The sequence below is a fragment of the Strigops habroptila genome, chromosome 13, assembly GCF_004027225.2.
Source record: "Strigops habroptila isolate Jane chromosome 13, bStrHab1.2.pri, whole genome shotgun sequence".
NCBI classification, from domain to species: Eukaryota; Metazoa; Chordata; class Aves; order Psittaciformes; family Psittacidae; genus Strigops; species Strigops habroptila.
The window spans coordinates 4,221,464-4,249,223 of NC_044289.2; the positions used below are offsets into that span (position 1 = coordinate 4,221,464).

General features: G+C 44.6%; 1 protein-coding gene across 1 annotated transcript; it reads right to left on the minus strand.

Annotated features, from left to right (window-relative positions):
• Positions 1–1,398: 1,398 nt before the first annotated feature.
• AHCY (adenosylhomocysteinase) lies at positions 1,399–27,760 on the minus strand. Its single transcript, XM_030503329.1, has 10 exons — positions 27,647–27,760; positions 25,752–25,942; positions 22,860–22,935; positions 20,872–21,024; positions 17,263–17,375; positions 14,820–15,027; positions 13,951–14,038; positions 13,175–13,292; positions 6,828–7,022; positions 1,399–2,402 (listed from the first exon to the last, which is right to left on the minus strand). Exons 1-10 carry the CDS (start codon positions 27,672–27,674, stop codon positions 2,271–2,273), a joined length of 1,302 nt encoding a protein of 433 aa, XP_030359189.1. The 5' UTR covers positions 27,675–27,760; the 3' UTR covers positions 1,399–2,270.

Sequence of the window (27,760 nt, forward strand, 5' to 3'; positions counted from 1 at the left end):
CCAAACTTTATCTGGAGCTGTACCAACAAAAGCAGATTCAGTAGGTCAAGAGAAAGGATCTTTATCTTGTTTGGTACTTTAACAATACCTGCACCCAGTTTTCACTCCCCAGTATAATGGCAACATCGACATACCTGAAAGCATCCGAGTACAGAGGACCACCAAGATGATGAGGGAACTGAAGCACAGAGGCTAAACCCAGGTTTATTCAACCTGGAGAAAAGTGAAGTGGAATTTATTGTTGCCTTTGACTACCTAATGCAAGCATGTAATGAAGATGGAGCTAGATACTTCTCAGAGGGATAAAATGAGAAGCAATGAACATAGGCTGCAACATAAGAAACTCCAGTTAAATGTAGAGAAAAAATATTTTCATCTAGAATGTGGTCAAATATTGGGAGACAAGCCTAAGGAGGTTTGTGACTTCCGTCCCCAGAGACAACCAAAACTCACATGGGCAAGCTGATCTCCAACCTGATATAATTGGCCCTGGTACAAGGACAGGGATGAACCAGATATTTCCAGGTAGCCGTTCCAACTAAATTATTCTATGAATTCATGATCCAAGTCCAACAGCAGAATTACAACCCTGTATTTCAGAATAGCAGATATTCAGCTGAGAAACAGGTATAGGGAAGCCAAAGCCCAGGTATGGAAACTAATGAAGGACAACACCCAGTCCCTGTTTCTATTGCATTTGCTCTACAATGACATTTTCTGTCATCACTATGCTCTGTGACACAAGGTGACCACCACCTACATTTAGATATGTAGTACAACTGTGTGTAGCTCAGTGTATATATGCAAGTTTACAGGATAATCCTCACTACTGATTATGGAATCATTTATAGCAGCTTTGTGGGACCCAAATTAAAATTGGTACTTTTTAGAGGTCAATACAAAAAAAAGCAATGAAAAAATGTTGCATCCAGATTAACACCTTGTGTACTAATCCTCCTTTTTCTTCCTCCAGCAGTTCATACTCTACACCATCGGTTTTAATTGCTCACTGACATCACACCCGGTGCCTGGATGAATGAATCTCGGAGCACTTGAAGCATGCTTTATCATACCAAACCTTTCATCTTCTTACATCTATTAACAGAGGAAGCCTCCTGTATATTACTCACTGCTGAACTGTGTCACTAGAGGACTTTCATGACATATTGAGGTGTGTGGTGAGAGGGGGAAGAGTGTTTTTCCTGTAAGATTCAAGCCCTCAAATATTTAAGTAACCTGAGGAGCAGCTTTTCCCAGCTCACATATATGATGCAGGCTAGCCACAGCACTGGCTTTCGCCTGGAGGAAACCCCATGTAGATACATTAAATATTTTCAGTAGCTTAAGGATCACACAGATCCATGGCAAAACCCAAAGCATCTCACTATACAAGCCAAATCAGGCCACAGTCAGATCTTTAATAAAAGCACTTTTGAGTCAGTGACAAACAAGATACAGCAGACATGACAACTCAAAAGAAAAACAAAAATCAACTTGGGGGTAGAAGTGTGCTGCTGGTGTCTCCAGAGAATTGAACAAGGTCCCTAACCCTAACCATCCCCTCAGCGGCTTCTCAGCCATTCACAACACACTAGAAGGCTGCTAAAAAAAAAAAAGTAACTCTTGCCTCACCCCTCTTCAAGTTGGTATGGAAGAAGCATAGGTCATTGTTCTAACCAAAACTGATGGAGTAAATTAACCCAGAAAAAAAACCCCAAACCCTCCAGTTCTAATCTCCAAGTAGGAGGTTAAGCTGATTTGACAGGGGACCAAACAACCTACACTCCTCCCTACTTCCTCCAGATTCACAACATGCACTTCAGTTAGGGCACCTTTGTGAAGAGAACCCTGACACTGCCAGCCTCCTAATGTTAAGGATGCACCTAATTTGAGCAGGGCACATCAGAAAGCATCTCCCTGTAGAAACCATTCCGCATCTTACTGGTTGGCCAGTCTAGAGGTTGTCACATATTTGACAAGACTACACATTTTCATTTAGCAATCTTCTGTCCTGCTCCCCTTACTGGGATATTAAAAGCCAATAAAAGTTGTATAGGATCCTTTTCACAATAACATTAGCCAAGTAACCAATTCAATTCCAAGAGTCAGAGTGATCCTCTTGAACAAATAAGGCCCTGAAGCTCCCTTGGTAAGGGGAGAGGTTCTGCAGCACTGAGAGGATAATGGCAAAGGGCTTGTTTCAGAAGCCCAGCACACACGAGCTTTGGAAGGTTGTATCCCTGCTTTGGTCTTCGGGTAGTGCCACCTGCTCAGTATCTGTAGTGGTCTGGCTTGAATGGCCCATCTCTTGATAAGCCTAGGTATTTGGCCTGTTTGTCACTCAGCTTCGTCAGCTTCACACACAGTTTATCCAGATGAGCAGCAGCCACAGCTTCATCCAGCTGGAAAACAAAACATTGAGATGACAATATTAGCAGAACAAATTAGTTCAGGAAGTCATGGTCAATAGTGAGACAAGAACGTGAAAAATCAGTAACAGCCCCATGGAGGACTTCAAGTGACATAGATGAACAGTCGGACAGCTCTTTTCTGGCCAACGTACCTCACCTGCTTAAGCGCAGAGGTATCTGCTTTCAGCACAGAACTGCATTCAGATGGAAAAGGCACAAGCTTTTCGGGGAGTCAAGTTAAGCTTAAAGTGAGACAGAGACTCAATCAAGTCCATTTTTATCTCATTAACACAATCACATCCATCCAACAAGTAAAGAGCACAGATAATCTGTTCAGAGACAAGAATATCTAGTTTGGTAGAATGGTAAAGCCCCAGTCATGTTTCCAATATGAAGGCACCTCAACACACTAGGCTATCATCCTACAATTTTAGATAAGGACTTGGCAGGGGGTTGGTTGATCAAAAGCTCCCCATGACCCAGCTTCAGTGTGTGCTTGAGACCAGAACCCCCCAGTGTGCTGGGCTGCAACCCCAGAGCGTGAGCAGCAGGCCAGGGAGGGGATCCTGCCCCTCTGCTGCGCTCTGGGGAGACCCCCCCTGCAGTCCTGATCCAGCTCTGGGGCAACAGCACAAGAGGGATGTGGAGCTGCTGGAGCGAGGCCAGAGGAGGCCCCGGAGCTGCTGCGAGGGCTGGAGCAGCTCTGCTCTGGAGCCAGGCTGAGAGAGCTGGGCTGGGGCAGCCTGGAGAAGAGAAGGCTCCTGAAGGGGAGACCTTAGAGCAGCTCCCAGTGCATAAAGGGAGCAACAAGAAACCTGGAGGGGGGTATCTAAAAATACTTAAAAATAATTTCTGGGATTTCTGAGTACTTCATGTTCTATGGGATGTCCTAATATGGGGCTTCTGACAAGGGTCTGTAGGAACAGGACAAGAGGGAATGACTTTAACCTGACAGAGGGGAGACTGAGATTAGACATAAGGAAGTTGTTCTTCCCTGTGAGGGTGCTGAGGCGCTGGCACAGACTTTTCCCAGAGAAGCTGTGGCTGCCCCATCCCTGGCAGTGTTCAAGGCCAGGTTGGACACAGGGGCTTGGAGCAACCTGCTCTAGTGGAAGGTGTCCCTGCCCATGGCAGGGGGTTGGAACTGGGTGAGCTTTAAGGTCCCTTCAACCCAAACTATTCTATGATTCTGTAAGTTCTAATACTGGAAAAAAATGCATCACCTTTCCAGATATCCCCATCTTAGGAGTACATGTATTAAGTAATTCATTCCATAATCACTAATTCAGCAAGAATGCTAGTTATCTACTGGCACTGTCTTCCGTTAAGGAAAAAGCCAAGGTTGGCTGTAGGACATAGGCTCAGAAATGTTGATATACTTTACTCCACATGTGCAAGGCAGACATGCAAACTTAAAGGATGGAAAAAATGTGAAAAGTTACAAGACAGTTAAGTGTTACAGGAGATAGGTACATGAGAGTCCAAAAAACACTAGAATAGCAAACTACCTGCTATGTCAGCAGGGAATGTAAGAGCCATAAAGGATATTCAAAGATAGAAAGGACAGCCCTAAGAAGAGATCAAGTGCTGCTACAATCGAAGGATAAGTTTTACCACCACTTGTAATTCCTGCAAAGTAATCATTGCTAAGGAAACAGAGAAGGTAAGTCTAAATTCCAGCAGCACAGGAAAGACTAGCAGTATTTCCCCTATACTAGTTAAATACATGTGAAAGGTTGCAATATATTTGAAGGGCAATACATCTACAATACAATCAAGGGCAAGATCTTCAGCTTGTGTGAACCAGCATGTCCTAAATGATTCAATAAGTAGTCCTAGATTTTCCACTCAAAGGGAGTGTGGTAACAAGCAACTACCTTGAAATAATCCCATTGCAATAAACCAGATACATCTGTGCAGAGTACCATTATACAGTGTAATTCACTGCAGATCAACCTGCTCATAGTAAGTAATATGGTGTTCAAGAGAGGTTGGCAGTTCCAACACAGCCAAAGATGTACAAGACAAAATTAAAAACATAAGATCAAGTGGTTGAACAACATGGAAGTGAACCATGAAAGCTACTGAACAATACATTGGAGTCAGGAAAATCGCAAAAGAAAAAGCCAACTGGAAAGACTGTGTTTAGAATGGAAACAAGTCCTTAAACTTAGCAGATCCTGCCACACAAAAAGAGGGTTAAAAATTGAATGCATATCTGGTTGACTAGAGTGACATGTAATGATCTGGTAAGTGTATTTCCAGCAAGTTTAAGACAAACTACACCCAGTTGAAAAGGAGTTGAGTCTCTGACATTTCCCAGATCAGGTTCTCAAAGTGCAGCAGAGAGAAGTTGTTTCACAGCAGCTTCAGCTTGGGGCCTTCAAGATTTAGATGAAAAGCTACACAAATTTAGATGAAAGTAAGCTGACATTCTGTCCTGGTTTTGCCTGGGATAATTTCCTTCCTAGTAGCTGGTGCAGTGCTGTGTTTTGGCTTTACTCTGAGAACAATGCAAATAACACACCAATGTTTTAGTTGTTGCTAAGTAATACTTACCCCGATCAAGGACTTCTCAGTCTCATGCTCTGCCAGGGAGGAGGGGCACAAGAAGCCAGGAGGGAGCAGAGACAGAACACCTGACCTCAACTAGCCAAAGGGATAATTCCATACCACAGCTCATCATACCCAGTATAGACACTGGGGCAGTTGGCTGGGAGGAGCCTATTGCTGCTCAGGTTGGGCTGGGTATCTGTCAGCCACTGGTGAGCAACTGTATTGTGCATCACTTGTGTTTATTGTTTTCCTTTCCCCTTCTTAGTTTTATATTCTCTCCCCTTATTTACCTTATTAGTAGTATTATTATATTGTACTTCAGTTATTTAAACTATTCTTATCTCAACCTACATTCTTTCAATTCTCCTCCCCATCCAGGGGGTGAGCAAGCAGCTGTGTGGTGCTTAGTTGCTGGCTGTGTTAAACCACAACACACTCCAACCTTAAAACCAGATAGCTGAGTATGATGATGCACAGATTCAGCGCCAAGACCATGGGCAGAACAGTTCACCTGGGTTTCCAGGAACACACATGGCAGAAACATGTGCATGTCTGTAACAGCTTACCATCAAAGCAATATTCTTGCAGTCAAAAAAAAAGTGCAATATAGGATACTTAGTAATTCTTAAATTTTACATTTGGACCTCAAACCTACTATGCAGAACAAGGAAAGATACTAGCCAGAAAATTCTCAGGGAAAGCTCTTCTGCCCATCTTTAGTTGATTCTGACAAGGTAAATCTTCTATTCTTTGAAATTCTCTATGGAGAGCAGAGGGTAAAAAGAGCACATTGTCACAGTACGTGAACCTGAAGAGATCACTGCCATATGCTTCACTGACATGCAACTCCATTTCTATGTAACTGATCTGGGCATTATTTCTCATTTCCAGTTCAAGTACACTAAAAAATTGTTATTCAGGAAAAGTATGTAGCCACATTTTATTAGCACTGGACTATTATTTTCAAGACAACTGTGAACAAAACTTTTCCTTTGAAGCTGATGTGTCAGCTTGCTGATCAACTCCTATACTGTATTTCTGGCATGCTTTCATTAACATGATTTTGGAAGCTTAAGTCCTTCAGCAAGCACTCCATAAGTAAGCCCAAATATACACATCCACTTCCCAAATGAAAAGTATTTTCCACATTTAATCTCACACGTGGTTTCATTTCAAAGGCAGTGGAACTGAACTCCAGCATCTTTTTTAATGATGATCTCAAATTCTCAGGCTCTTTTGGAAAATTAAAACCAAGTTCATTTTCTAAAAGGAATTTGTGAGTTATGACATGTCCAGATTTTTCCAAGAACAAAGAATGCCAAGACAAGTTTAAAGGGAAACCTGAAGGAATCTGTCATTAATATTTTGTGATGGTAGTAGGACTGGGTTCTGATAAGCTCTGCTCAGGTGCAAATGGAATCCAGCAAAAGCGATTCCTAGTTTCATTCCAGCTTCAACTCTGCCCCACTAGACTTTGCTGCTGGATGGGCATGTGAAAGCTTGCTGTGAATACTGACATTCAGCAGGAGGAATAAGTTGGTTAGGAGAAGCTCCTTACTACCCTGAAACAGCACAGGGCTTCCCAGCACCTTTGGAAAGAGCCCCAGGTCAAGCCAAAAAGTGACTGGACATTCCTATGACAGGACAGACAAGCTGCAGTTCTGCACAACACATAAGCCACAAAAACCAGCCCTCTGCAGACTCAGCATGACCAAAGCCAAGCATCTGCCAAGCGACAAAAGCTCCTTGCAACAGCATTCAGTAGGAAAATGAACTCAATCAAAACCAAAACAAATGTATGTGATCACATCTGAAGTTGACTTCCTTACAAGCTTGCATCTTCCTGCTATTCTAACTCACCTTCTTTGGCAGGAAATGGACTCCAACAGCATATTTGTCACTATTGGTCCACAGCTCGATCTGTGCCAGCACCTGGTTGGTGAAGGAGTTGCTCATAACAAAGCTGGGGTGACCCATGGCACAGCCCAAGTTGACCAGTCGGCCCTCTGCTAGCAGTATAATGTGACGGCCATTCCTCAGTGTATAGCGATCCACCTGGGTGGGAAAAAGAAAGAGCAGTGCTAGGTCAGTGTAAAAAAGAGCATTTTAAATCATGCAAAGCTTTGTGGGCTTTCTTCCAGTTCAGCAGTAGGCTTGCAATACAGACTTGATTACAATTGAGACACCCATTCCTCAATTTCCCACCAATGTTTGTGACCTCACAGCTATTCTGGACTTTGCACATGAATTTTAGCATCTGCTTTTCATATTGAACCAGTTACCTAGTTCTTGGGGCCTTTCCACATGTGTTCTCAGATAGCTGTGGCAGGGAGCATGCTGCTAGCAGTAGAATGCAGCTCATATATGCCTAATTGTAACAACTGGTGTGGAAAGACAAGAGAGAAGAGGGAACACGTCAGAGGCAAACAGTCCAGAGCCTTTGCATCTCACACACGGGTAAGAGCCAGAGTCCTCAGCCTGCTGAAACTCCTCCCCTGTAACTCTTCCCACTCTCAAAAGGCCAATGCTTTACAGTATAACAAACAGCTATCCTAGCTTCTGCTGCACCCCCCTTTTGCTGTCAGGGGGCCAAAGACATGGTCCTCCACTCAGACTAATTTTCAAGCTATGCTGGGGACAACAGGACTCTGCACAGAGAATCGAGTCTCAGATGAGCTAAGGAGAAGGGTCTTCGGCTATATAAGAATCTCACACAGTTCATGAAGTAATGTCACTTAATATGTACCTCAATTGTCTGGGCCAGATTAGGCTCCTTCAATGTTAAAGTTAACTCTGCTTCTCATCTGCACCAGTCACTAGCTCTTTTCTCCCCTGTCTTCATCCCTGTACAAGGTTACAATATTAAAGCCCAGAATCAAGCATGAATATGGGCTATAAGTTACAAGAAAATTCAGTACTCATTGGTATTTATTGGTCATGTCACACCAACCACATGGGAGTAAAGCAAACCTTTGGAAAGACTTAAAAGACAGTCAACAACCAACCTGGACAAAGGTTAATGCTTCAGATCACTTATGCTGTCATAGAAGAGCAACTGTGAAATACTTAAAAGGGTTCCTCCCCACAGCTGTATTTATACTTTTAGTCTTATCAAAGTTATTTAATGCGAAGCAAAACACCTAGCACTCAACTTTAGTCTTAAAGCTTTGGCCTGTAAGTTAAAAGCCATGTGGGATGAAGCTTTACTTGTAACAGTACTGTCTTCTGAAAAGCCCATCTTTGTACAGGTCCTTAGCAGAGATGTAATAAGTAAACCAATAAAAACCATTTTACCGAACAGGTATTTTGCCTTCAGAGCAGGTCTCTGCCTCCAGCTGTCTTCCCTAGCAATGCTGCAATCACAGCACTGTTTCTGTTTCTTGGGTTCATAACACAAATTGTTTTTTCAGCAGATGCTGACAGCAACCACCCCAAACAGAAGTCCCAAATAACATTCTTAATTTCTCCTGTCCAAGGGCAGTACAGCAAAGTAGAGTTAGTAAGCATGCTCTCCACTGAGCAGTTGCAATATTTCTTGTGGATGGTTCCCCGCTGTGGGCCACCAGTGACAATGCTCAGTCCACCAAAAAAATACCATATGGATATTGTAGGATTATGAGAGGAAGAAATGAAACAAAGAAGGAAGCACCCATAAAGCAGAACACTAAAAACCCTGAGAACAGCTACAATATTATATTTAATATTTTATTTACAAGGTAGCAGTTGAGTAGCATTTCAGTTTTAAAGTCTGGGAGGTTTAGGTGTCAAAATGTTATATCCATATAATATCCATACAACTTGCACCTGGCCAGCTGCTGGCTTGGGCAGGGAATCACATACCTTCAGCAGCTCCTGACATGACTCAACCAATGCACAGGGTGACACAAAAAATACAAATTAATGTATTCCCACAGAAATAAATACCAAATAGTAGTGGTACCACCAGAGGCTTAAGTCAGTACTGTGGAAACACATCTCACTTACGGGCAGATAAACAGGCTGATTCATAAGCTCAAGAAATTGCTACAGAAGTAGAATTCAAGTTATCCAAGCATTAAGTTCATCTCCACACTTAGACAAATGCCTCCTCCCTTTCCCCATCAGCATTTAGCTGCTCTGGACCTTCTGGCTGCTTTGCACTTCCCTCCACACCACGATACACAAATAATTTATTTTCAGAGGCAAAGTTCATTGATCCCACCCTGACCTTTCCTTCCCCCCTAGAGCTGAGCTTGCGCTACACATCAGTCCCTAGTACCAGAGCACAGCTGCAGAGGGCTGCAGTGCAAACCCATATTCAAAACAACCTGCCAGCTTTTCAGCACTATTTCCTCCTCAACTGTACTTTGAAAGCAACAGATGAGTCAGAATGGCACAGTAAGATGTCTTCCTTTCCCAAGTATTAAACACTTCTTACACCAGCTCACTGCTTGTAAATGGAGACCATATGGTACTGAAAACTACCATGTGGGACACTTCCACAACTACTCTGTACCTCTAGCTGAAGTCTAGCAACCCTCAGCTCCAGTACTGATCCTCTGATCAAGAGACAGACGTCTTCACAGGAGGTTAGAGATTTTTGCTCTTGACCTATATTCCTCCCCCCGCTGCAGGATATAGAAAAAAGCCACAAGGTCTGAGTAAAAATTTAAGTATTTGGAGAGTTAGTACTTGGTATTATAAAACATAAGATACTTCACCCAGAACACTGATGTGAAAAACACGCGTTATTCGAAGGATAAGTGCAACATCTCACCCTTTTAACACAGGCCTGGCCTCCCGCTGAGGTCCCCAAAAGACTAGGGACGAGATAACCACAGAAGCATCCCTTTCATGAATCTGAGCAACAAAACTGAGAAACCAGCAATGGTGTAAGTAGCAAACTGGTAATTTCCTTCCCAGATTTCAGTGTAAGAGCAAGTCTATCAATTATTATAATGACTCTTCACTGCTGCCCTGAGAAAGGTTTCAAGACATGCAGATGAATTCACATGCAGGTGGAGAGGGACAGAAGCTGCAGGATACCTCCTGGGAGCTTGTTTTGAAACCTAAAGTTAACACATGTCCTGGAAGAGCTAAGCAATTGCAGCAAATTTCTACTTTTAATTTGTTTCAAGCATGGAATTTGGAACTCTAAAGTCTCATTTTGCCTCCCACTCCTGCCTCTCCCTCTTTAGGAAAAAGTATGCTTTTAGGACGTGTATTAGTCCATTCCTGCTCAGCTGCCAAGCCACCATGGCTATCAGGGACAGAGAATGAAAAAGAATTCTGAAGCTTTTCCACAGCAGAACTTGTTCACATAATACCTCCTCAGCAGGTACTTCCTCACCTTGTTGTGCAGGTCTGAAGTTTTTAGGGACAACAAATCTAAACAGACACAAAATGAAGCATAGGGATATACGTATGCTTCAGCATAGGTATCTATCACAGCACATACTATTAAGTACACCAGTAGGAGTCCAACTGGAGACTCAAACTAGTTAACAGTGCTTCAGATTCACTGGGTGAAGTCAGCAAAACCCAAGGATTAACCTGAATCAGACCAGCTTTTATTGGGGTTGGCAGTGTACACATTTGCAGGTCATCCTCACTTCAGCAAGGCTTCAAACACACAATGGCCATGGAAGATGAGGTTTACCTCTACGTAAATCCCCATCTCCAGTGGCAACCAGTAGATTGGTAAGGAAAAGTCCAAGAACAGGCCAAGGGTAAAATGCTATTTCCCTCAGTAAATTCTCTCAGCTTCACTATCTGTGCATCAAGCAGAGACAGAGGTGGTCCACCCAGGGTTGTGAGAGCTTCACCTTTTACGAGCTTTAGCCGATTCCTTTCAAACAGGTAAGTTTCCAACATTAAACCACATGGATGACCTTGACCCCAATTCCACCCTTTTGAAAAAGTAATATTCTGGTTTTAACCAGAAACTTGTTACAGCTTTCATACCTTGGACTAGACTGCATCTCACTGTACCCAATACATCTGTGACAGGCTGGCTCCTTCGATAGAGTATATAATGAAAAAGTGAGTACTACCTCTGCCAATAGTGACACAATTTTTCCACATGGACTTTAGGAGCCACATTGAATGGCCATGTGCAGGTAGTTTGTATGTTACCATACTAGCATTCAAGTTAGCCTTCAACAACATTTATTTTTTGAGCAGTCTCAGTTCTAGTTTTAAAACCTGAGCTAGTAGAAAGCAAGCAGCTAGCTACAGGTTCCTCTAGGACAAGAGCTGCTGGGTGAAATCGGCTCCACACTAAAGTCACGAGCAAGAACAGACATGAACATAGTGAGAACTTGAAGGTATAACTTTATATATTCAAGTTGAGCCCACGGAGAGCGTCCCAACAGCAAACACAATCCTGAAAAGACTCTCAACTGTTTAGTAAGGGTTTGATGTGGGTAGTCAATAAGCCACAGGGAAGTTATGAAAATTGGAAGAGCAGATTAAGATCTACTAAGCACATATGCTTGGGTTTTTAAAAAAGTAGAAAACCTGTCCCAGAATCCTGCTATCAGCAAGCATACTCCCTCCTTAAAAGTCAACTAGAAGTCCCATGCCAAGGCAGACAAAGCCTGGTTTGCTTTATGTGATATTCTCCCTCAAAGCTGGTGTTACAAACCAGTTTTGATTTAGTTTAGTTTCTCTGCTTTGACACATAGCTGAAAAGCTGAAATTTTAGATCCCCATTTCCTTATTGTTGTGGTTTAAGCCCAGCCAGTAACTCAGAACCACACAGCCGCTCGGCTCACTCCCCCCTTTCTTCCCTGCCCAGCTCCCAGAGGGATGAGGAGGAGAATTGAAAGAATGTAAATCCCATGGATTGAGATAAGAACAGTCCAGTAACTAAGGTATAATACAAAACCACTGCTGCTTCCACCAATGATAATAATAAGGGAAATAACAAGAGGAGAAAATATAAAACTAAAAGGGGAAAAGGAAAAGAAAACAATAAACACAAGTGATGCACAATACAATTGCTCACCACCCGCCGACTGATACCCAGCCCAACCCGAGCAGCAACCTGGGCCTTCTGCGTAACTCCCCCCAGTTTCTATACTGGGCACGACATGCTGTGGTATGAAATACCCCTTTGGCTAGTTTGGGTCAGGTGTCCTGTCTCTGCTTCCTCCCAGCTTCCTGTGCCCCTTCTCACTGGCAGAGCACGAGACTGAAGAGTCCTTGATCGGAGTAAGCATTACTTAGCAACAACTAAAAACAGCAGTGTGTTATCAGCGTTGTTCTCAGACTAAAGCCAAAAACACAGCATTGCACCAGCTACTAAGGAGGAGAAAAATGACTGTTACAGCTGAACCGAGGACACCTATGTAGCTACAGCCATACCTTGAAGTAAATACATGGTGGAACTGCAAGCTGAGGAAGCATAACACATCTGGCATTGTCTGCCCACACACAGACTTCTGGTCTACACAGGATTCTAAAATGAAGCCACTAAGTCTTTGAAGAGAAGCCTGAGTTGGGCAGAGCTCCAGACAGGCTTCCCTGAGGCTTCTATCTGACTGAAAAAACACCTTGAAAACAGAGGTGTGAATTCTTAAGAACCTTGACAGAATCCCAAAATTCCCCTGAGATTCACTCTAGTCCTGGCACACAGCACTAAGACCAAGATCATTCTGGTGCAGAGCAGTACATGAGCAAGCACCTTTGAGAAGAAATTCAGATCAGCCACCAAGCAACTTATGTGCTCTCTTCTTAAGTTTCATATGGTCTCTACAGTCTGTTCTAGTTTGCTTTCTGAAACTCAGTTATGGCATTGGTTTTAGCTCAGGGCTATCAAAGAAAGCACATTTCCATACCTCCTCATCATACCCCAAATGTCAAAGCTCACTTCCTATAACAAATCAACTTGATCCAATTAATTGTTTACACAGCCACCACTAAGTGGTAGGCTCCTGTTTGCCAGGGAAGTAGGAACACATGGAGAAAGATGCATCCACACGCTGTACACTTGGGCACTGGCTGGAACTAACTGTGTTAATACCAACACAAGAATATGTCCTGCAACTTGTTCCAGTTTAATCAGGGAAGAGCAGAATCTCCATTCTGATCATCCCAGAGCAACACTGGCTTCCAAGAAAGTTAGAAACACAAAGTACCTTCAGAGAAATACCTCCCTTTCTGGAAAGAGACACTGTGTAGCTATTGGTTTTCTAGCAGGAGAGCTTGCACAAGGGCTGTCTCACCTGAGGTTTAACATTCACCGCCTCTACTGCGTTTTCATTCAGCCATTTTGCATCAACTTCCACATCAAAATGGCCAATATTACACACTATGGCATCATCCTTCATCTGCTCAAAGTGCCTGCAAAAAAAAAAAAGTTACACTAAAAGTTAATGCACAAAAAAATTTTCTCCTTCAGCAAAAGAAGATGCTCTGGTCCATAGCTCTGTTCAAGGAGAAATGCTAAGTGCTCACTGATTGCATTTGACTCCTATAAGATGTGTGGGTCTGGTTATCTTGCAAGCATGCAAATTCTACTGGAAAAAAAAACTCTCCAGCTTCTAGGGAAGGAAACTTCCCAGGGACATAAGAGGTTATTGAGGAGAAAACATTTTCCCAGTATGGAAAGTAAAACTATTGTAATTGGTCAAAACTGAAACATGCTCACTCACAGATGGAATCACTTTCAACCTTTATCTACCTCCTCTCTTCACATTTAGCTGTCCTAACACAGAATTTAGGCTTCTGGAGAATAAGAGCATCAGAGCTATCTATCCCTCTATACCTTTTGTTTCCCCATCATCACATGCTGTAACACAGGAACAACTGCAACATGGCAACATCCAACTGAACTGAAAGACCGAAGCCCCAATTTCTCACAAAATAGATGCTAAATTCTGATGTCCTGCAATGACAGTGTGTGCTAACCCTCACCATACTGCTTTCAAGTTTTGATTGTATTTTAAACCAATCTAACTGTACAGGTACGCTTTCACTAAAGCAAGTGGATAGACCATACCTGCCCTGAACAATGTCAGTGCAGCCAGTGGTGGTAACAAAGATATTGCCTTCTTTGCAGGCCTCCTCCATGGTTGTAACTTCATAACCTGAAAAGAGAAAATGTTATTCCTCCATCCGGCACCAGCACTTATTAAAAAATGAGATACAATATTTCAAGTAGAAAAGTATGGAGAAAGAATGAGCAAGAAAAGTCTGTGCCAACACCTGACCTATGGAGGATGCAAAGTAGTAGGCATACTTGTCTTACTAAATACCAACATAACATGAAAATATCTATCCCTCACCCATTTCCAATCTGTAGATCTATACATTCAATGTCTTATGTCCACAGGTGTAGTATCTGGCACAGCACTCAGATTCAGGGGTCAAGTCTGCAAAGGGAAGTACACCCACAACACCTGCAGGTTCTAGCCAGGTATGAACAGAAATGGGATAAACTGGTACTAAGTAAAAGTACATGGTCACCCACACAAAGAGAAGGAGCACAGCTTCCAGAGCATGCCATGAGCACAGCTGAAAAGGCAGAGAGCATGGTATCTTAATGCATGCTGGAGGTCAGAGTGACACAACTTGAAGATAACGAACCCATTCTAAAGCAGGCTCACTGTGTTATGACATAGGGACCCTACCCCACTACAGCCTCTATAACATTGACTCCAAACACATCTTCAAGGCCTACACTAATAAATTCCTTCCCTAACTGCCAGGAAAGAATTCCTACAGTTAAACTGGAGTCATTTCTACCTCAACACGGACAGGGCTGAAACCCACTAAAACTTCCTTGGCCAACTATCAGCTGTTGCTCTACACCAACACACAGACACCCCTGTCAAAAGCATTAATTTCTACATCTCCTCCAGTTCTCACCTTCCATGGCTGCCTGCAGTGCGTTGATGGGATCAATTTCAGTGATGATGACTCTGGCTCCAAAGCTCCGCAGGGCCTGAGCGCAGCCTTTGCCCACATCACCATAACCTGCCACAACTGCCACTTTCCCAGCAATCATGACATCAGTAGCACGCTTGATGCCATCGATGAGGGACTCTCTGCAACCATAAAGGTTATCGAACTTGCTCTGAGGAAGAAAAAGGAGCAGTTTCAGAACTGATGAAAGTCAAGTAAAAATTCTTTAAAGAAACAAAATTGACTTATGTTTGTAGTACAAACCAGGATGCTGTGTACACAGGTAGGTCTGAGTTCCTTAACTAGACGTTAACCTTAACCAGATGTTCACAGTTCTCTGCTGCTGTTTATCAGACAATGAACTGAACCAAGTGCCACGGGTAGGCAAAAAAAATGCCAGCAGAATATCTGGACAACTTATTATCATCTTTGCAAGACACATGCACCTGCAGAAGCAGCAAGGTGCCCACATTAACCATGAGAAATTGGTTCCTGCAGTCCAGGAAGATCAAAATAGCATCTTCTCCCAGGAACAGTTACACTAACGCTGCCAGCCTGCTCAGATCTAGAAAAATCCAGGAAGGAGCCAATGACAACACTGGTCCCTGCAACCAAGGTCCCCTGGACTTCATCTCCTAATGCCCCATCACAGAACATCCTCCTACTGTTACATTAACACATGAGCTTAACAGCCAGACCTCCAAATCAAAGTTCCTATGCTAAGTCAAATGACAAATAATACTCCACTTGAACACAGTCCTAAACTTAGAAGCATGTTGCTGCACTGATTTTTGTAATGCCCCTTTTTCTCTTTGGGCCCTTTGTTCCGACCACGAGGATGGGCTATATAAACAGATGTGATTATCTGAAGAGCTACAGAAGCCAAGAAGTTAAAACCACCTGGCTACCAAAGTTGTGCTATACTTCCCAAGACGGGGTATATTCACCATTCACAACAAAAATTCTGGTCTCAAAGCCTGCCCTTATACTTCAGACCTAGAAGTTCCTGACTCAGTGCTTGTAAGTCTTTTAATGGCAAGTGTGCCTGTGATTTTTCCAGAAAACTCATGTCCTTCAAAATTCCAAGCTAGTGCCAGTTGGTAATGCTCTTTTCTAGTCCTCCAGCAGATTTTCTTTGCCGTATAAGCCTTCTTATAGAGGAAAACAGCATGGTCAGATTTGATTCCTCATCACCAAATCCCCCAATTACAATGAGAGTCTTCCAGGTGCCTGTGTATTCCCATGCAGACAAGTTAACAGAGTGCCAGATGCAGACATCTGTCCCACCCAAAAATACATTTGAGTGGCAGGAGGGAAGAACAGAACCGGATGCTGCCTACCTTCTCTCTCCAAATACTAGTATAGGAACCTGTCAACCAGCATAAATATCTAATTAGGAGAGCAGAATTTGTCAGCTCAGTTGCATGTCTTCCTGGAGATGTACAGCTGTGGTTAGTACCAATTTTTTACTAGATAAATAACAAACAGCACTTGAAAGTAAGCACTTGTTTGGCACTAGAATAAAGTGAGCTTAACCCAAATCCACGCAAGAGGCTTTTTTAGAAACATCTGAATTTCCAAATCTACTAAGGCGTATTAATAGTTATTGCACAGGAGGCACAAATCTAGGTGAAAAGGATGCAAAGAGAAAAAGCTTCCTCCATGATCAAGTGCATTCCAGCCCACTAGCTATGAAAAAAATGCCAGATGCCTCTTTGTGAGCAGAAAGGAGATACTCTTCAGGTAGCAAACTGCAGAGAAAGCAGGCCAAACAGGCAGTGAGAACTGCCATGCCCAACAGGATAATGTTAGTATGGTAACTTGAAATAGATTTAACAACTAGACTTTAAGCATGTACATGCATAAGGCCTTAAGCACACCTCTAATTCCCAGTGTAATTCATCTGCATCCAAAAAGCACCAGCACTTTGAACACCATTCCCCCTCATCCCCAAATTCACCAGGATTTGTCTCAGGAAGCAGTAATATATCTAAGAACAGAATAAATACCTCCTGTCCCATCCTTTGCAACTGCTGCTCAGAGATACCAGACCTTTTTCCAGCTGGTATCCACCACCTACCCGTGGGCTTTAAGCTACTCAAGAGTGAGGACATGTCCCTTGCCATAGTAACTGTACCCCACGAGCCATAATCTTTATAGGTGTTTCCACATTGAGATGTAGAAGAATGCATGTCCTTACGTATAAAAAAAGCCCTTCATGTTCTGAAAACATGGCACTTCCCATTAGAGACATCACAGGCTCACTTCAAGGATATGGTGAAAATCTGTTCAGTACCAGATCAAGAATAGCTCAGCAAGAGAAGGAGTACTTGCATGGATATGCTGACAGCCCCACACCAAACTGGGCAGACAGCAGAACATAGCAGAAGGGCTCTAGCTGCATTACCTTGGTGACAGAGTCGTTAACATTGATAGCTGGCACTTTCAGGGTCCCATTGGCCTGCATCTTGTACAGGTTGTGAACTCCAGTGGTTGTCTCTTCTGAAATACCTCTAATTCCTGTGGGGAGAGTAAAAGGATTCACTTTAGTTGGAGTTAACACCACTGCAAACCAACACATCCAGGCACTGGGAGCATACTCCAGAGGCCTAACAAACCCTTTGCAGGAAGCAGGGAAGAGATAAGAACCCTCATTTTGGTCTGCAAGCAGTAGTTTGAAATTCAAACCAGTTTCTTTTCCAGAAGGCAATTAAAAGAGCAGGACAAAATATTCTTTGGAAAAATGGAAGGGACTAGCTCAAGACCAGCTCCAGCTGAGTCGCTGGCTTTGCCCAGAGGACAATCAAAGCTGTCAGCCATGGGCAGAGACACCTTCCATTAGACCAGGTTGCTCCAAGCCGCATCCAACCTGGTCTTGAACACTTCAAACCAGAATTTGTACCAGTCTTAATGGAGTTTCAGAGCCAGAGCACCAGGTTGAAGCACTGGCACTCTGTGTCACAAGAAGGAAATGAGATGAACTACACTAGAAGGAAACAGAGCTCAATATTAGGCTGATTTATCCCCAGAGGTCTGTCATCCCACACCTCACCCCAAGCCTGCAGTACCTGCACTTCCCAGAGGATTACCTGAAGAGAGAACAAATTCAGGCTTCAGCACAGTTAGGACTTGCTTAGAGGGGACAGGACAGTTTAAAGAACATTGCCTCATGCACAGTTAAATACAGCATCTGTAGTTAAGTTACCCAAAAGCATCAAAATCCCAGTGCAACTGCTTTGATCAAGTACAATCATTCCCACACAAAGGAAATCTGGGGGAGGTCACAGCAGAAACCTCCAGTTCAAACCCTGCCCTCTCTCTCCGGGTCTATCTGACAACCAGGAGACACACTCACCCTTCAAAAGCTCTCTAGGCTGACTTTCCTAAGCTTACTGCAATTTTAAAGACAGTCTGCTAAGTGAACCTCACATCACACACACCAGCAAGTTCCCTTCTCTGAAGACCACCTGCCTGCTGCCCCCAGGTGACATTTATAGCTGGTCTAAACTGCTTTGCAACTGTGCTAAAGTCCTGCCTACACCACTCAATTTCAGTGCCAGAATGACTTCAGAGACTGTGAAGGGCCTACAGTAAGGAAAAGGTTGAATTAAATTGAAAAAGCCTTGCTAAGCAGTTTGCTCCATTGTATTTCTTACCTGGTCAATGAGCAAGTTTGCATCAATGGATCACACATGATCCAATCTTCTCCATCTTTTCTCAACAGCAGTCTTCACAGATGCCAGAGACCTCCCTTGCACAAGTTCAGATGACCTTCTCCTTTGTTCAGTTCTAGTTTTCCCCCTCCTACCTTTATCTTACTTTTAAGGGCATTTAATTTAGTGGAATAAGCCCATAGTAACAAGGCCATTCTGCCCTCTAACAGCAGGCATGATGAGAGAGAGGAAGCTTGCTGAGCATTTCCACACAGCTATTTAACACATCTCCTAGTAGAAGCAAGCTTGAATGAGCCCTATTTTCAACTGTTAGTTGCACACTAGGACTGAACTACTGTTTAAATCAGATGCTGCATGCCAAAATGCCTCCTCCGCTCACAATCCAGCCTTTCCACACACTGTGCGTGCTCTTCTAATGTTGCTCTTGTCCTACCTCTCACCCAAAGAGGCCAAATATCACCACAAGCCCTTAGGATATATTAGCCTCTATTATCATCAAGATAATAAAAACAGATGCTACACAGCTTCATTTAAGCAGTCTTTGCAGCAAAGGGCTAAGCACAGAGCTTCGTTAAATGAGATCAAGACTCTACACAGCGGCACCCTTCTGGAAGTTTTGCTGTTTCCAAGGAGCAATAGACTGGAAGGTAGAACAGATCAAGTTCTGTCACACTCCAGAGAGATCAGTCTTTAATTAGTTTACTAAATTAAAGGCAGATAGTGCACACATTCTGGCATGTATGGCATCCTGACTAGACTCTAAAAATATAGTAGAAGAGCCAGCCCCATGAATTTAGGAAGCAACCCCAGGCAGTAGGGATGTTTATCATCAATAGCAGACTAGAGACAGATGGCCAGGACAGGAGACACTTCAATAGCCACTACCCTGCTGCACCATATTATACCAGTCCCCTCTCGGACAAGAAGGAGCAAAGGGCTGCAGGGGACAAAACAGCAGACAGCAGGAGGGATGGAAGTGTGAAAGGAGCTCAGCACAAGGACCCTCAAGAACAGGGACATCAATTGAGGTGCTTCATGTGCATGGCAAGGAAACGACTCTGCAAAACAGAGTACGAATGGGGAAAATGCATGTTTTGACCTCTGACAATGCCAGGAATACAGGGAGGCATGATCAGTTGTGGTATGGCAGGAACACAAGAGGTCATGAACATCAGACAGAGGCAATCTAGGAAGGAGGAGGCCTTTGGCAGAAGAGAGGATCCCAGCATGGCTGAGCAGACACCAGTGAAAACCTCTCATTACAGTTCAACTAAGAGATGTTGACTGTTGGGTTTCTAGTGACACCAGGCTGAGGATGAAGGAGAAAGGGAGGCCTGTCACACAGAAGCAGCTTGCTCTCTTCCTGCTGCCCCTACGCACATGAGCACATGGATGGGGAGCAGCCCCAAACTTTTCCCCTCACACAGGCCTATCCATGAGCTGCCGCCTTCAGATTTCCCCCCATAGCTTCCTCTTAAAGCAGTGGAAGAATCAGCACTGATCCAGCAGGTTTCTACAGCAACCTCACCTCTGTGGACCTAGAATGAATATTAGTACACCCCACTGTATTAGAATAATCTCCATCCCATACTACCACCCAACTTCCTTCACATCCCAGATCAAACATGCCCTTTAACAACACCAGGTGTCTCCAGCTTGCAGCAGCACAGATGGACACAGAGAGCTCAGGAGAAGCAGTCATGCTTCATGTCTGGGAGGCACAGACCAGCTACTGCAGGTCATGCCAAATTCTATTCACATAAATCCTTTCACATAAACATGTGCCAGCAACACCACATTGATCTGGTTTTAGTTTCACTAACTTACACTGAAGAAAAGTTAAAGCAAGTGCCCCAACCCTGACTCCATCAGTATCTTGACTGACAAACTGGATGAGTCAATGCCGTGTAGTTTATAAGGCAGAAAATTGTTCCCTTTCCAAGAAAGGTTACAAGTTGCCATGACTTCATCCAGAGGTGCACTAAGATGATGATGAAGAAAAAGCATTAATGGTAAAAATATTAACTGCGAGCAGACATTGAACAATTCTAAAACACAGCCCATTTCCAGGAAGGCTGGAAGCCTTGGCAAGCCAGCTGTACCACTGGTACATGTCATGAGCACTGTGAAGGATGGCCAGGGCAGATCACTGCAGCTTATATACCAAAAAGCAGAGATGGAAGCAGCTCCTGCAGGTAAGATGTTTTGGTCTTGGCCTGTAAGCAGTTTTCATAGACTCATCGCCTGTTTGCACATGCCTGTCTCTACCCCACCCACAGAAAGAGACTGCCTAAACAGCCTCCCAAGCAGAACTGTGCCTGACAAAGCAAAATACCACTCACCTTTCAAGAGCTGTGGGTATTTGGTATGAACTAGATTGGTAAGATCTCCACCATCATCCAAAATCATGTTGAGGGGCTGCCCATCCTTGAAGTACAGGGTCTGCTCAATGCACCACAAATATTCCTCATCTGTCTCCCCTTTCCAGGCAAACACTACACAGGAACAAACACACACAATTAGCCAGTTTCTTACTCAGCATGTGGTAGAGCAGCCAAAGGAAGATTTCAGCAGCAGCTCTCCGTAGCAGACAGACAGATTATTATCTGTGCCTGCAGGCCAGAAGAGACATTTGCATTGAGAAAAAGGTCTCAGAATGAGCAGGAATGAAATCATATTGCTTTCTATTCCAGGGCACAAACTTGGTCAAATTTTGAGGCTTCACTGCTCTCCTTACCCTTCTTCCATGTTAAGGGGGAGAAGGCAAAGCACATCATACCAGGCATACCCACAACACCCCACTTGCTCCTCTAATGCAGCCTATGTTACTAGGAATTAGAAATAGCCACTGGATATATTTATATAGACAAATGAAAACACAACTACAGCATTTTCTAGCACAGCAGAAAAGAGGAACTAAACTTTAGCACCAAACTCTTCAGCAACTTTCAAACTCTACTCTCCAGCACAGCACCAAAATCCAAGCTGCCATGCCTTGTCTGCTTGTAATAGAACATATTTCTGCATCAGTACATCTACCACCAGCAACATGCTGCAACTACTAGCATGTTGTATCTAGCAGTATTTCTGCCTTTCCAGGCATTTCTACTGGATTCATACTATACTTCAGCCTTAGTGGTACTCAGCCATTCAAACATGTATTAGGCACATGATTTACATAGCCCAACATTTGGCTAAATTCTCATGTTTTCCACTGTTTACACAGAAAATCAACCTTGAGCTATGAAGAGCCAATCATGCAATCGCCCATTCTGCAGGGGCAAATCAGTATCTCATATTGTATCCAAAGGATCAGCAGCCCTCCAACGTCTTGTAAATTCAGCATGTGAGGTGCAGGATTAACAAAAAGAGCAAGTTTCACAAACCAAGGATACCAAGGGGAGAGGTCAAAAACTTAGACAAACACTCCACCTGTAAACTGCTCTTCAGTTGAGTTTTGGGTGTTGAGAGCAGTGAGAAAGTCAATATCCTAACATCAGATCTAGAGTCCCACTTGGTCCTTTGAAATCACATGCCAGAGACAGGCAGAGGAGGTGTTACCTGCAGCTAGTAATGAAGGGACCACTTTCTTCTGTTACCTTAGAATGGACCACAGCTGGGGAAGGACTTGTGGCACTATTTAATAATAACAGATGAAAGACACCTCCCAAAGCAAAGAACCAGGCTGCCAGAAATCAGATCTCACCTCTGCAAACATCCAGGCTCAGGCTATGCAGTTCCCAGAACACAGCTAGGAGGACTGCATGTCCTTAAGCTGAGTAACACAGCAGACAGCTTAATGTATCTACAAGTAAGGCCTCTTTATTGGAAGGTGACAGTTACAAAACAGCAGCATCCTGATAAAGTACTTCAGGGATATTAGGCAGCAACACAGCTGGCCTAGATCTAGCCCAAAAGTATCTTGAGTATTGACATTGTCACTGTAACATGTCACACTACAGTTAAGATCCCTTCCCCAACCCCTATTTAGCACCAAGCTTGCTGGAAAGCACCAACCACCACCATCTACACACACCTACACACCAATCCATTTAATTACCAAGCCCATTCAATCACCTTAATGACCAGGCTTAAAGCTGGTTACATCCAGGCAGGCTCCTTCATAGCCCAACACCAGCCACTGTTAGGAGTGCTACACAGTCTGATGCAATGCAGCTTGAATAAAATGTCCTGTTTGGTAACAATCACTGCTTTTGATGGGCTACTTCTATCCCAAAGCTTGTTCAGAAGAGCTTGTTCTGTAGTTTGATTTAGCTAGAACAGGCAGTACACCCCAACTTGGAGCCAAATTAGAACATTGCAAACTTACCAGGGATACCAGCTTTTGCAATAGCAGCTGCAGCATGGTCCTGCGTGGAGAAAATGTTGCAGCTTGACCATTGTACCTGGAAAACAACCGAAGCTTTGTTTGATGAACAAAGTTCTGAGATATCAGGCACTCTCTTCCAGACACAGCAGTTGAAAAGGGAGCAAGAGCAGAAAGGCATATTAGTGCAGGTTCCTGCCTTTCTTAGTAGCTCTGAAAAGTTAAGTGAAAACCAAGTATGTGACTAGGCCTGGGGAAATAATGTCACTTTAGGAGAGAATATAATGAAGCTTTAGCTGTGCTGCATATTCAGCCATCTCCTTATTCATGAGAGCTTCTGCCAGGCAGCCAGAGCATACATTCAGCTATAGATCTGCAGGAAGTGCACAGTAGGGTGGGTTTTAGAAAGTTTTGGTCAATGAAGTTCAGATTTTCAGAACAGCCACATAGCAAGTGTCCACCGAGCTATATGGACATGCAGGAACACACCTGCTGGCACTCAGAAGGGTCAGAAATGCAGCTGAAACTACACTTGATTAAACAGGCATTCTCCCAAGATTATGCTCACCCACCTCCCTCTCTGTGCTCCAGTCATAGAAGCTTTTCCAGCTGAGCTAAGCATTTTCCACACTAGGCTCAGGCACCTAGAAAAGCAACAGCATATTGCTGAGTTTCATTGAAAAGTATCTGCATACTTACTGCAGCTCCCCAGCAGGCACAAACCCCACCACATCCCAGAGCCACACACAAGTTCTCACTGCACAGCTGACTGGCAGGTTTTTGCATGTTTATTTGTAACAGAGCTTGAGGAGAGAGAGAGCAATAAGGCATAATCCTGCAGCCTGTTTCCAGATACTCATCCCACTTTATCAATAATTGACACTTCAAAGTAAGGGCTGCAGTAGGAAGTACCTCATCTGAGCCTACACAACAAACACTTGTCAGTGAAAACACAACTGGAAGGAGCACAGGAAAAATGGATTCATAACCATAAGCGCTGCACTTCCTCATCTGAGTTTTTCTAAGCTCCTTCCATATCAGTGCAGATGTCACGACATTCAAAGCATACAAAATACCTGTCTATTGGTTACACTTCAAATACTTGACACAAGACATAGGCCACTTCAACTGTATCCTCAGATCTCAGCATAGACACTAGAATAACTGGCATATCTGACAGGCTCAGAGCTAATATTTACATCACTGCTTATGAAGACAATGCATTTTTAGCACAATTTTAGAACTTAAACACTCTGAGGGAAAGAGTATTTATTCTATCTTTGCTAACCTAACCAAAAAAGAGATACCAAGATAACTATGCTACATGGCCATTCTGTAGGGCATGGTTTCATCAGAGTTTCACTCCTCCCTCTTGGGCACCAAAGTTCTGGCAGAACAGATGACCCAAGGCTGAATCTAAACTCAAGTCAAAGTCTAAACTAACATGCAAGCATTGGGACAAGGAAAGAGCTAACATGACAGCACACATCTTAAAAGCACAACCATGCTTATGCACTTATGCTTAGACGAACCAAATCTCTGCAGGTACTTCCCTGAATGACTTCGATGAATCCCACACAACACTGATCGGGAATTGTGCTCAGAATAAAACAGGTTGGCAACATTCAAGTAAGAACACAGCTTCTGCCCAGGCCAGCCATGCCAAGACACAGCAACCAACAGAGGCAGCAAGGAGCTTCCTGAATTTCAGTGGCTACTGGTTTCTTTTAAATCCTGTGGAGGGACAAGAGTTTCATACACAGCTGGAATAAAGCCAGGACTAGCTCCACAAAGCTCTCCTTCAGTACTGCATCATTTACAACTGTGGAACAGCTCTAAACAGGCTGAAGAACACCTGCACATCAGCATGTGCCTTGCCCAGGCTGACCTGGCATGCTGCCTAGACCTACCCCTCCACTTTTTGAGGAAATGCCTTAGCTGCTACAGAGAAAGGTTCCCTTTCCCCAGTGCCTTTTGATCAGCATGACACTGCTCAACTCATTCAGACATTCACAGGGAGGGATCCCATATAGGGCATCTCTGGGCAGCCTGAGTTCAGGCAGCTGAACTTCCAGAAGGAGCTTCAGATCACATACATACTTAACATAATCCATCGTCAAGTTTAAGTCAGCTCCCTGCTGCTCAGCATGTGAGCTATGTGAATTGTGCTCAGATGCCTGGCTCTCCTCATGCCCTGTACAATGAACATTCAGCAGGGATGTCTGGACTTCAGTCAGCAGGCCGGGCAGAGGACACAACACAGTAAATGGCTTACAGGTATCTCAGTCTTTCATATGGACCAGGGTAACTGGTCCAGAGTCAACACAACAAATTCAAAGTCAATGGAGTCCCCAGCCCTCGATCAGTGAGCCACGCTGCCTCCCTGTTGTTTTCCTGCACAGCTCAAGGGCCAGTATGAGCTCTTCAGAAGCTTCATTAGTTTTTTGCTGACTTTACCAGGGCACAGTGTGGCTCTTAATACAGGCTAATCTGTGCTGGAGGCTGTCACTGAAATTCAGCATTACCAGCAACAACAACAACATTTGCCCGAGCACAACACAACCGTGTGGAAGCAGCTTTCAGCATGTGCTGCTCGGGGTGCTGTACACAGAGCTGCTGCAGCCAGCAGCAAAGCCCAGAACAGCCACTCATGAAAATGTAGCTTGTCCAGAGGGAAGACATACCACAAACCAGAGGTGTATGCACAACAGTTGACAAGCTTTTTGCTTAAGGAGAGAGGACATAATCCATCTACCTGGAGACTGCAGCACAGTCTGTTCCAAAAAGTACGGCCATTTGCCAAAATCCCCTAAGGTACTTATATAAGCAGAAGCAGTGCCCCAGGCAGAGCATTATCTAAGAGCACACTAAAGGAGAAACTCAGAGGCTCTTTACCTCAGCTCCCAGCTTGATAAGGGTCTCTATGAGAACTGCTGTCTGCACAGTCATGTGAAGGCAACCAGCGATACGTGCACCTTTCAGTGGCTTCGATGCAGCATACATCTCCCGCATCTTCATCAGCCCCGGCATCTCATTCTCTGCAATCTCAATGGCCTTGCGACCCCAGTCTGCAAGGCTGATGTCAGCTGCAAGAGAAGGACAGCTGTCAGAGTTGAAATAGCCATGACTCTGGTATCTGTTCACACTCTTGTGGGTAGGCATTGGCTGCAACAGCTGAACCGAACAACCAGCAACAGCTGGCAGACAGACTTGGGGCAAACAGACCCTATTCCAGTTACTCCCTGCTTTTTCATTATGGTACACGGGCTTTCAAACAAGTTTAGAGCAAACTTAACAGCCCCTCTGGAAAAACTGTGCTCCTGTATAAGCATATTCATCAACTTGACCTAATGTGCAGACATCCCAAGGGCTGTTAATTTGGTAAGCCCCAGCCTTAAGTGCTCCTCCTTGCAGAGACTGCCCAAGGGACTGACACCTCCTAGAGATTTACTTCCACAGCATTAAGACATGCATGCAGGGGCTGCTGGTATGGCAATAGCTCCCCCACATTATAGCACAGATAGCATAGTCCCTGCCAAGCGCACCAGGAGCTGAGTCCAGCCCAGCTGCCCCTTTTAAGAGCTGTGCTGCAGGGTTCCTACCCCCTTGGACCCACAAAAATCATTTTCAAGGCACCATAACTACCTTAGTTTCAAGTCTACTTCTGCTTTGTAAAAAGGATCTGGAGCAGAAAAGTCCAGGAAAAAAATGAACAAAAGACTTCCAAGAGGCTAACTTGCAGTAGAAAATACTGTGCTCATCATGGATGTCTGACTCCAGCCTTGAAAATGCAAGGGTCAAACAGCTAGTGCCTAGATGCAGCACTCTGCAGCATCAGCCAGCACCCAGAGGCCCTCTTGCTCAGTTGGCTCTTTCAGACATGTCAGACACTTACCATTTCATTAAGAAACATGGTCAGATACTTTTCTTTCACCTACCTGGTGAACACAGGCCTTTGAAAGCACTTAAGAACACCGAGACCTCAGAGTCAGACTGCGTGTTTAATACGGACAAGCTAATTGCATTTTGCTCCTGAATGAAGCCTGGAGGCCACTGAAGCTATTGCCTCCGCTTCAGCCGACCGGTGCTCAGCGTTACACCAAGCGGGGATTGGAAAAACCCGAGGCAGAGGAAGGGCCATGGAAACAACTGTATCAGGAGGGGGATGTCTTGAATCTCACCCCTCTTAAGGGCTCCGTAAAGAAAAATAAATAAATAAGCCTGGCAGTATTTAATCCATAGCCTCCCGGGTAAATGAGTTATGAATCTCAGCCTTATAGGCTAATGTTCTTCTCCCTTAATTTAGCCTTCAAAGAGCACACAACTCTTCAGAAAAATTAGGGTTGTTTTTTTCCTCTCTGTGGAGTTTCAGGTCTACAAAAACACCCGCCAAAATCTTTCGGGAGGCGCGCAGCACAGGCCCAAGATTCAAACACACTTTCACCTCCGGAGCGAAAGCCCGTCCCAGCGGAGCGGGAGGCAGAGCAGAGGCCGTGGGCCCCGGGGCAGGAGAAAAGCGGAACCGCCGGTGGAAGCGCCGCTGCAGGAAGGGCCGGCAGCTCCAGACCGACGGTCACAGCCCCCCAGCCCCGCTCCTTCCCTGCGGGTGACCGGGAGCACACGCGGCCGCCTGCCCTGCGCGGCGGCACGGCCAGCGGGCTGCTGCCATCTTCCCCCTGCGGCCGCATCCAGCCGCGGCTTCCCGGCACGGGCCCGCACGGCGCCGCGGCAGCAGGTCCAGGCCCGGCCCGGCGCACTGCCCTTGCCCCGGCCGCGGGGCTCGCACTCACCCACTTTGTAGGGCAGCCTGTCCGACATGCTGGCGAGCTCCGGCAGCCGGCGAGGGAGGAGGTAACAGCCGCTCCGTGCGCGCCTTAAGTAGAGGCGGCGCCTCCGCCTGCGCG

Excerpts from the sequence above, each read along its gene's own strand:
- AHCY (XM_030503329.1), bottom strand. The coding sequence starts at position 27,674 with ATGTCGGACAGGCTGCCCTACAAAGTGG. Across the intron at positions 22,936-25,751 it reads TTATCAAGCTGGGAGCTGAG|GTACAATGGTCAAGCTGCAA; the intron begins GTAAAGAGCCTC and ends GTTGTTTTCCAG. Across the intron at positions 21,025-22,859 it reads TGCAAAAGCTGGTATCCCTG|TGTTTGCCTGGAAAGGGGAG; the intron begins GTAAGTTTGCAA and ends GTTCCTGTGTAG.